The sequence below is a fragment of the Carassius auratus genome, chromosome 2 (genome assembly GCF_003368295.1).
Source record: "Carassius auratus strain Wakin chromosome 2, ASM336829v1, whole genome shotgun sequence".
NCBI classification, from domain to species: domain Eukaryota; kingdom Metazoa; phylum Chordata; class Actinopteri; order Cypriniformes; family Cyprinidae; genus Carassius; species Carassius auratus.
In genome coordinates, this window is record NC_039244.1 from 4,319,136 (window position 1) to 4,329,175 (window position 10,040).

General features: G+C 36.5%; 1 protein-coding gene across 1 annotated transcript; it reads left to right on the plus strand.

Moving 5' to 3' along the window:
• The first annotated feature begins 957 nt into the window (after positions 1-957).
• LOC113113259 (exocyst complex component 3-like) lies at positions 958-9,813 on the plus strand. Its single transcript, XM_026279407.1, has 13 exons — positions 958-1,101; positions 1,906-2,081; positions 2,167-2,386; positions 3,274-3,955; positions 5,616-5,733; positions 5,854-5,979; positions 6,059-6,159; positions 6,252-6,362; positions 6,534-6,675; positions 6,744-6,866; positions 7,474-7,635; positions 7,786-7,907; positions 8,095-9,813. The coding sequence occupies exons 2-13, from the start codon at positions 1,938-1,940 to the stop codon at positions 8,288-8,290; spliced, it is 2,247 nt and encodes a 748-aa protein (XP_026135192.1). The 5' UTR covers positions 958-1,101; positions 1,906-1,937; the 3' UTR covers positions 8,291-9,813.
• The last annotated feature ends 227 nt before the right edge of the window (positions 9,814-10,040 follow it).

Sequence of the window (10,040 nt, forward strand, 5' to 3'; positions counted from 1 at the left end):
CTGAACTCAAAGATCTAGTTTGATCAATTTTGATTAATTTTAAGTATAAATAATGGGAACCTCTTGGGCTAGTTTAGAACATGCAACCACAATTATGGTAAAGACTTCTGATAGACAGTTGTCCAGAAGACAATCCTCAACACCCTCCACAAGGAGGGTAAGCCACAGAAGGCCATTGCTGAAAGGGCTGGCTGTTTACAGAGTGCTGTATCGAACTATATTCATAAAAGGTTGACTGGAAGGAAAAAGTGTGATAGGAATAGGTGCACAAGCAACAGGGATGACCACAGCTTTGGGAAGATTGTCAGGAAAAGCAGATTCAAGAACTTGGGAAAGCTTAAGGAGTGGACTGAAGCTGGAGTCAGCGCATCAAGAGTCACCACACTCAGACGTTTTCATTGCCAAAATCACTTCCACGTGGTTTGATGACCGTAATATTACTGAGCTTGATAGAGCTTGATTGGCCAGTCAACTCACCTGACCTGAATATGAATCTATGAGGTATTGTGAAGAGGAAGATAAGTAACATCTGACAAACAATACAGAGGAGCTGAAGGCCACTATCAAAGCAACCTGGGCTTCAATAATGCCTCAGCAGTAATTTGGGCAAAAGGAGACCTAACTAAGTCTTGAGTGCATAATTAAACCTGCTTTGGAGTTCTCGAACATTTCTGTTTTGTAAATATTTTTTTTGATTGATCCTTGAGAAAAATATTCAAATTTTTTGAGATACTGAATTTTTAATTTTCGTAAACTGTAAGTCATAACCAATCAGAATTAAAACTAAAACTCTTGAAATATTTCAGTTTGTGTGCAATAAATCTTTAATATAAGAGAGTTTTTTTTTTATTAAATAATAAAAAATAAAGAAATTTTCCATGATATTTTATATTTTTGAGATGCAGCTGTATGTATAAAAGGTCGGTTTTCTGCGTATAGTCTGCGCACGGTTGATGCTCTCGGCGCAGGCGCTGCCGTCATATGACTTGAGTGTTGGGCGACTCCAGGAAAACAAAGCTGTTATGACAGTAAATGAACAGGATAAACACTCGTTGAAATAAAATATCAACTCACAGTTAGTAAAGCAAACAACACGTCCGGGTGAGTACCTTCACATGACCTCAAAATTTAAACGATATATAGATGAAAAAGCGCAGTCCTCTGAATGCTAATGTAGTTAGCCAGGTAGCATCTCTCAGTGTTTTGCCTTTCAGCACGATATATTACAATCATTACAATCACAATAAAACATAACAGTTTTATTTGATCTATTTTATAAACCATACCCATCTCAAACAGGTGTCTAACTATCTTTATCTGTTTGTGTTAGCTTGGTTACTGCATGCTTAACCTGCTGCAAACATACACAAATACAGATATACAAATGCACAGAGAAATGAATGTAACGTTATATCAAAAACACAAAACACACCAAGCATTAAAATACTTAAGTATCTTTAACTTTTGCTGTTCATGTCATTTTTGATTAGATTTAACGTCTGCTGTTTGATAAACTTCAGTATTTAATGTATTTTATTTCAAATTTTCATTCATTTTAACTTGACGAATGTAACAAAATGTAAATAAACAGTTATAATACGAAAAACGAAAAAGATATACACTTGTTTTTATAAAAGCAGAGACTAATAAACACAAAAAGTAGATAATATAAAAATAAATACTAATTCAAAATATTAAAACAAATTATAGTCTCTGTGATACTAAAATAACAAAGCAGTCCAATTAACCCTTGCTCTTTTGTGTCATTGTGCTATTGATAACATTTACTGCTATTTCAGTCATTTTGAGTACATTTAACCCTTGTTGCTCGGGTCAGGTCTTTCATATTTTTGGTCCTGCAGTAATTTTCAGCACTTTAAACCCTTGCTGTTTTTTCTCTTTCAGTACCTTAAACCTGCCTTTTGGGAACGGTTACTATGGAGGAGACGAACAGAGAGGCGGTTGCCACGGCAGTGCAGAGGGTTGCTGGGATGCTGCAGCGCTCTGACCAGCTGGACAAAGTGGAGCAGTACAGACGGAGAGAGGCGCGCAAGAAAGCATCTGTAGAAGCTAGATTAAAGGTGATGTTATTGCATTTACCCATCTGTTGATCTGGGGAACACTTTTACTATTTAATTTAATCCAGGTCATGTCATCACTTTTCAGGCTGCTATTCAGTCTCAGTTAGATGGGGTACAAACAGGCCTCAAGCAGCTCCATAAAGCTCTGTGTGATGTGAAAGAAATCCAGAGCTCTCTGGCAGACGTCAGTAAAGACTGGAGGCAGAGCATCAACACCATAGAGAGTCTGAAGGACGTGAAAGACGCAGTGGTTCAGCACAGTCAGCTGGCTTCAGCAGTCGAGAACCTCAAGAACATTTTCTCAGGTGAGGCCAGATACTTCTGGAGGTGAAAGAACTCTGTTGGTCAATTAATATAGTTTTTCGATATATAAAACATGATTTATTATTATTATTATTAATAATTACAGATTCACCACTTGTTTTTTAGTCATTTAAAATATGTATTTACTAATAAAAATAGCAATAATCTTATTATTTATTTTTTCCTAAGATGTTTTTTTTTTTCTTCTGTTGACATCACATTTTTTAGTTTCCCCCAAAATATCCCTCCCCCAAATATTTGTGTGTGTATTTAGTCATTTAATTTGTTAGTTTTTTTATTTTATTTTAGCAGTTGTTTGGTTGATTGTGCATTCCCAGGTTGTTTTCTCAAAAAACAAAAAAAATATTAATTAATTAAGGTGCATGCATTCATACATGTATATATTCTTTAGCTATTTTACTAGCTATTTTGCTACCATTTATTACCTTTTTTTTATTATTAAGATATATTTTTTTCCAACAATATTTCATTTATTTTTACTACTTATTTATTAGTTGAGTTAGTTAATTCATTTAATTTGTATAAAATATGTATTAGCTAAATATTTATTGCACATTAACATGTTGTTTTTCTTTAATTTTTAAAACATTTATTTATTTATTTAACTGTTTATTAGCTATGTTTATGGAAGTTGCATATTTACAGTTTGGTTTATTTAAAAACATTTATAAATTATTTACTTTTTTGCAGTTTTTCCAACATTTACCGATTGTTTTTCTCCAAATTTATTTATTTCAGTAATTTACATGTTGTGTTTCTCAACATCAACAAAAATGATATATTTTTTTGTCTTCTAATTGATGCTAGGTGCTATATTGATATCATTTGTCTTGAACACTGCACCCACATTTTGTTTCCTCCTCTACAGTACCTGAGATCGTACGAGAGACCCATGATTTGATCGAGCAGGGCGAGCTGCTTCAAGCTCACCGCAAGCTAATGGACCTGGAGTGTTCCCGTGATGACCTCATGTACGAGCAGTACCGCATGGACAGCAAGAACGTCCAAGACATGAGCCTCATTCGTGGCTACTTCGGTCAGGTGCAGGGTCTGTCAGAGGAACTCTCCAAACAACTCTGGATGGTCCTCCAACGTGCCATGGTCACCGTCCGCCGTGACCCCACAATGCTGGTGTCTGTGGTCCGAATCATCGAGCGTGAAGAGAAGATCGACCGCAAGATGCTGGACCGTAAGAAGCAGACTGGGTTCATCCCACCCGGGAGGCCCAAATGCTGGAAAAATCGAATGAACGAAGTCCTAGAAGGCACCGTGAGTGCTCGCATCGAGAGCACACAGTCGGAAACACGCGAGTCTGACAAAATGTGGCTGGTGAGGTTGCTGGAGATCACTAGGAAGTACGTTCTGGACGACCTGACTGTGGTGAAGAACCTGATGGTGCAGTGCTTCCCTCCACACTACAACACCTTCCAGGTGTTCTTCGACCTCTATCATAAATCAGTTTCGGCACGCGTGCAGGAGCTCGCAGCTGAAGATCTGGAAGCCAATGAGATCGTGTCTCTTCTCACGTGGGTCCTCAACACGTATAAAAGGTAAGATACCAGTGGACTGTGTTTGTGTTAAATGAAGTACTTGAGTGCGCTGAAATCACAGCAATATTCGATAATGAAAACTGTTTGTTTTTTCAGGTAATTGCACATTTACATGTTGTTTTAGTCATTTTTACTACTTATGTATTCATTTGTTTAGTTAGTTAATTAGCTATGAACTATGGACAGCAATAATTGATTAAAACAAAAATTTTCATTTAAAATGTTTATGCTGATTGTCCCAAACAGTATTTTTGGCCATCTGTTTATACTACTACTATTACTATTAATTTATTATTATCATTATTATTTATTATTTTTCTAAAATAGTATATTTTATTGTGCTGATATTACATTCACAGGTTATATTTTATACAGGATTATTGGTGTTTCAAACTGATCTTATTTAGATCTCTCCAGGGTAATGTTATCTAGCTGGCTAGAAAGCTCATGGTAATTTTATCATATAGCATCATTTAGAAGTAAAACATTTATTTTCATGCTGATATTTTAAATGAAAAACCTAGTCAATTTTAGTGTAAAAAAAACATTTGCTGAATGGGATAACTCCCATTTGCGCTGTTGCCTTTACTCCCCTAACTCCCCATTGCATTCTTCAGTGACAGATCAGTCTGTCAAAGCACAGCAGTGAGCAGTTAGCTCAATATTTAAGGCCGAGCCGAGAGCAGCAGCACAGCTTTGTGTGTTTAATCTGACTGATGGTCTCACCGCAGACCATCACATCGCGTGCGCTCACAGGATTGAGCAGGAAGATTAATGTTCTTCTTGTAGTAGATCTAAACAGTGCAGGAGAGAGCCAAGAGCAGCCTGCAGATCTTCAGCTCTGTCTTACATGCTGAAGGACTGGACTAGGACCTGCTGACATGCATTATGAACTATGAATTTCTCCTTTTTTTTTTTTTCTTTTTTTTTTTTTTTTTAGCATCCATCAATATTATTATTATTATTATTTGTATACTATTATAATATTTATTAATATTTGCAATAAGTTTTCTATTTGCAGTTTTCATTTTAGTTTTTTTTATTTCAGTTGCAAAGGCAACACTTTAAATTTTATTCTAAAGTTTTTGAAGTTTCATCCAATATTTGTATTTTACATCAGCTTTAATACAATTTGTTTTTGTTTTATTAATAATAATACTTAAAATCTTAATAGTTTAACTGTTAACTTTGTTTATATTAGTGAATAGTTTAAAAGTTGCAAAAATAAAAATTGCATCCATATGAATCTTATCTTGGTTATATTTCCAGAAACAGAAGAACAAATAAAAACTATATTCTGCAAGTTAAATATTTTCCCTGCACATTTTCACCTAGTTTCAGTACCAAAATCTTTACAGAAAATATTTTTTCCCTATTTTCATTCTCTAATATTGTATAAAATATTGTGTGCACGTTTGAGCTATTTTGTGAATGTTAACATCGCCACTTGTAATCGTTATATATTATCTATGCTCTTGATATCAGCATCAGCCGTTATAAATAAAGCCCTTTCAAGCTTGAAATAAACACTTGATTCTGTCAAACTAATAATTCATAATAACTCCATAGTAAAAACACTGAGTCAAGGCATTTCTCTGACACTGATGAGGAGCAGTTCATGTGCATTTGTGTGAGTGATGTCTGGTTCTGTCTCTGGTAGTGTGGATATGATGGGTCATCCTGATCTGCAGCCCGAGTGTGACGTCAAGCAGCTGGAGCCGCTCTTGCCCCAACACGTGGTGGATGATTTGCTGGGCAAATACCTCAAAACCTTTACTGTGAGTCCCTCGAGGATGCAGCACTGGATTAAAAACAAACACTTTATATCTTCATATCTTTATATCTTTTTTGGAAAGCTGTGCATGAGCAGCTCTTTGTTGTTTTCCAATTGTCTCCAGTCAAATATCACAGGCTGGCTGCGCAAAGCTCTGGAAACAGATAAGAAAGACTGGCAGAAGGAGACGGAGCCTGAAGCCGACCAGGACGGCTACTACCAAACCACCTTACCTGCTATTGTCTTCCAGGTACAACAACCTCTAATGCTCTAATGCACGCACCTCCATGAGATCTTCCTTTATTTCAAACGTTCCTCTTCCTTGTCAGATGTTTGAGCAGAATCTGCAGGTGGCCGCGCAGATCAACGAGACCTTTAAAGAGCAGGTGCTGAGAGTCTGTCTGAAGCAGATGAACTCGTTCCTAGTAAGGTACTGGGATCTTTATTTTTCCACTTCTCATTGAAAAGGTTCTGTTATTATTAGTAAAGATGCACGTTCCCCCTTCGTACGTCTGTGTGCAGGTACAGAGAAGAGGCGATCAGCTATAAGGAGGAACATCTGAAAAATCGTCAGCTCCCACAATGTTATGTTCACTACATGATCGCCATCATCAACAACTGTCAGACGTTCAAGTGAGTGTTTAAATCAATAATTTAAACATTAAGTAACACAAGTGATGCATTACAGTGTAATTCAGGGTCTCTGGGAAGAATTCAGTTTGATTCAAAATTAAAGGTATGTTAAGATTTACTGGTTTCAAACCAAACTGACGTATTAAGGAACTTCAATATATTCATTTTCAGAGAGTCTATAAATAGTCTGAAAAGGAAGTACTCTCAGTCGACTGAACCCACTCAGAACGACGCCACCATAGACAAGCTCCTGTACGAGGTGGCCAGAGACGGCTGCCAGTTCCTGCTAGACGAAGTCTTCCTGGATTTGGAGGTAAATGAGCTCAGGTTGTGTACTGACAGTTGTTGAAGTTTAGTGACTGTTTCTTTGTCTCTTGACAGCATCATCTGAATGAGCTGCTGACCCGGAAGTGGTTGACGGGGTCTCATGCTGTAGACACCATCTGTGTGACCGTGGAAGACTACTTTAATGACTTTGCCAAAATTAAAAAGCCTAAAAATCAGGTTTGCACTCAAACATTTCAGAATAAGTGTCATCTTACGGTAGCTGAGTCTTATTTGTTATAAAGCTGAATTATGATCAGATCAGAGGGCTGTGCTGTACAATCAGGTAAAAAAAAAGTGAAGCGTCTTAATTTTATTTAATTGATCAATAATAGATTACAAATGGTAATTTTGTGAAACATTATTAAAATTTTAAATAAATGCTTTCTATTTTTATATATGTAAAAAAAAAAAAATGTTCATGCAAAGCTGAATTTGTCTTAAGTATCTTGCTGCTCAAGAAACATTTCGTATTATACATGTTGAAAACAGTTGTGCTGTTTTAGATTTTTGTGAAAACTGTGATAACTTTTTTTTGGAATGACTTTAATGAATAGGAAGCTCAAAACAACAGCACTTATTTGAAATATAAATCAATTGTAAAATGAAAATGTCTTTCCTGAAAAAAAAAAAAGTATTATTCAGTCTTACAGACCTCAGACTTTTGAATGTAGTTTATGTGTGCATTAATTTCCTACTGTTCAAAATATGAATCTTATGCAAAAGTAACACTACTCGGCATTAATTTATACTGTTTCGTTGTTTTTCTGATATTTGTGTTAAACAGGAAATGACGAGCGAGGCTCATCGGCGGGTGGTGGTGGAGTATCTGAAGGCCATCATGCAGAAGCGCATCTCGTTTAAGAACGCTGATGAGAGGAAGGACGGAGCCGACCGCATGATAAAAGAAGCCGATCAGTTCAAATTCCTCTTCAGGAAACTATCTGCTGTGAGTCTCACAACAGCAAACGCACTGCGCTGAGATGGAACGATGTCCAGAACGTGCTGCTATAACCCAAGAGACTAATCAGTGTTCTAGTGTTTTTTAGTGTTTATCCATTCGAAGATCTCTTTGTGAAGTGTGTTTGTATGTGCTCAGGGAGAGGACACAGACCGGCTGTGTGACGCCATCGCTGCCATCGCTGAGGTCTTCAAACTGACCGATCCTGCGCTGCTCTACCTGGAGGTGTCCACCCTGGTGTCCAAGTATCCTGACATCAGGTCAGACTTCATTACATTGAAATCATTAATCAACTATATTAGTTTCCCGTTTATATTTTTTGTGATGAAATGTTTGTAAAGTTCTGCTGCCAGGGTGGAGCTCAACTAATTGGTCTTTTATCGTTATCAGTGATTTATCATATTTGGACACTGAAAAGCACCTTTCTCTCTCTTCCTCTATCATTAGAGAGGAGCACATTGTGGCCCTGTTAGCTGTCCGAGGAGATGCCAGTCGAGAAATGAGACAGATGATCATAGAGACTCTGAACCAGAACAAACCATCCACTTCCTCTGCGTCTCAGCCCGTCTTCAGAGACATCACCGTGCCATCCATCACCATGAGCACCATGACCTCTATGACTGTACCCAAACTGCTGAAATAATCTGACCTTTGACCCCTAGAGCCTTTACTAAACCCCCTAACAGGCTACAGAACAGATTATTGACTAATGCACTTTTGGAAACACACTGGCTGCCATCTCCGTGGATGATGACGTGCAGTTGAATGGCAGCAGCTTGTGTTGAGACTGCAGGTAATTAATGATGACTTGATGTACAGAAACATTTTCAGGATTATTTTTTCTAGCCTGCCCTTTGTAAAATGGTTGATGAATTAATGCAATAGTTCACCCCAAAACAACTGAACTATCCCTTTAACATATCGTGAGGTTGCATTCAGCTGCTTTTGTGTCATTCATTTTCCTAAGTAATATACAGTCACGGTTTCATTTCTTTTCCACTACAGTGCTACATTTATAAACGTCCTGCTGGCTGCTATCTCGAACTATAATGAACCACTAAATTCCATCATGTTTTCATTTCAGTAAAATCTGATGTAGCACGAAGTGATTTAAATGATTTATGATGCTGGATTAAACTACAGGTCATCTCTGTTTATGCACATGCAATTTGCCTGGCGATTTAATTAGTAATAATCTCTCTCATCTCATTGGCTGAGCACATGTATATTTGAGATGAGGGGAGGAGCTCTGAAGGATTCTCATGACTGAGAGAGAAAAGACCTCCACCACAGGATGCCATGCAATTAATGATTTTTTGCAGTTTTCTTGATAATACAATGCAATGTTATGAATGGCTGTGTTAGGCTTGTGGTGTTAGTATATTGCTCATGGTTTTATTTTAAGATTGTTGTGAACATTTATGCAGTGAATGTTTCAAACAGCTGCTTTGCTGTCATGTGACCTCAGTATGTTTAATTTGGACAGTTGCATCCAGAGTTATCTTAAAATACAAACTTTTTTTTATATTTCAAAGGGATAGTTCACCCAAAACTGAAAATTGTTCCAAACCTGTATAAGATTATTTTTTTCTATTTAACACAAAAGATGATACTTTGAAGAATGTTGTGTTTGGGAACCAAACAGTTTGTAGTATTTTTCATTCTTTCTCCAAGTCAATAGTTACAGTCAAATCAAAGACAACACTACAGAATGGGTTTTTATATTTATTGCTAATATCTTGACAGAAATGATCAATTTGGCCAAAAAAGCAAATTTGATCAGATTAATTTGACCTCTCAGTACAGATTAATCAACATTTACATATGAAATACAGTAAACGTAAACTCGGAGGCAGAAATCAAACCTCGTTCATACAGTACAGCTTCATAAATCTATAAAAAGTGTAATGAATACAGTCGACAGGTTTCAACCTTGAGTAGTTAACTCCCTTTAGAGTCTATTTACAGATTAGTAACGATTTACCAAACTGAACGAAAGCACATTTAAAAACCTGCAACACACTGTTGTGGAAAGCAACTTGTCTAGTCCACCGCATGTTACTAACCATAAATGTGCTAAAACACCTGGACAAGCTTGAAAGGCCTTGAGCCCTTCATCAAAATCTCCTGAAAATATCAAAATAAAATGGATTTTCTAAATACAAACATGCCAAATCTTATATTTATTTATTTATATATATAAAAAAAAAATCTGCTTTGGCAAAAATCGCAATAAGATTTCAGAAATACAACTTTGAAATTTTAAATATGTACTTCAACACAGAGTTAAGACTTTTGAAATTATTTTCAATATACTTCCAGCTGCTTGCATGGCAATAGGCACAAACGTTCGCCCTCTGGTTCTTTGACAATTCTTAAGAAAATATTTAACA

Excerpts from the sequence above, each read along its gene's own strand:
- LOC113113259 (XM_026279407.1), top strand. The coding sequence starts at position 1,938 with ATGGAGGAGACGAACAGAGAGGCGGTTGCCACGGCAGTGCAGAGGGTT. Across the intron at positions 3,956-5,615 it reads GTCCTCAACACGTATAAAAG|TGTGGATATGATGGGTCATC; the intron begins GTAAGATACCAG and ends TGTCTCTGGTAG. Across the intron at positions 7,636-7,785 it reads TCTTCAGGAAACTATCTGCT|GGAGAGGACACAGACCGGCT; the intron begins GTGAGTCTCACA and ends GTATGTGCTCAG.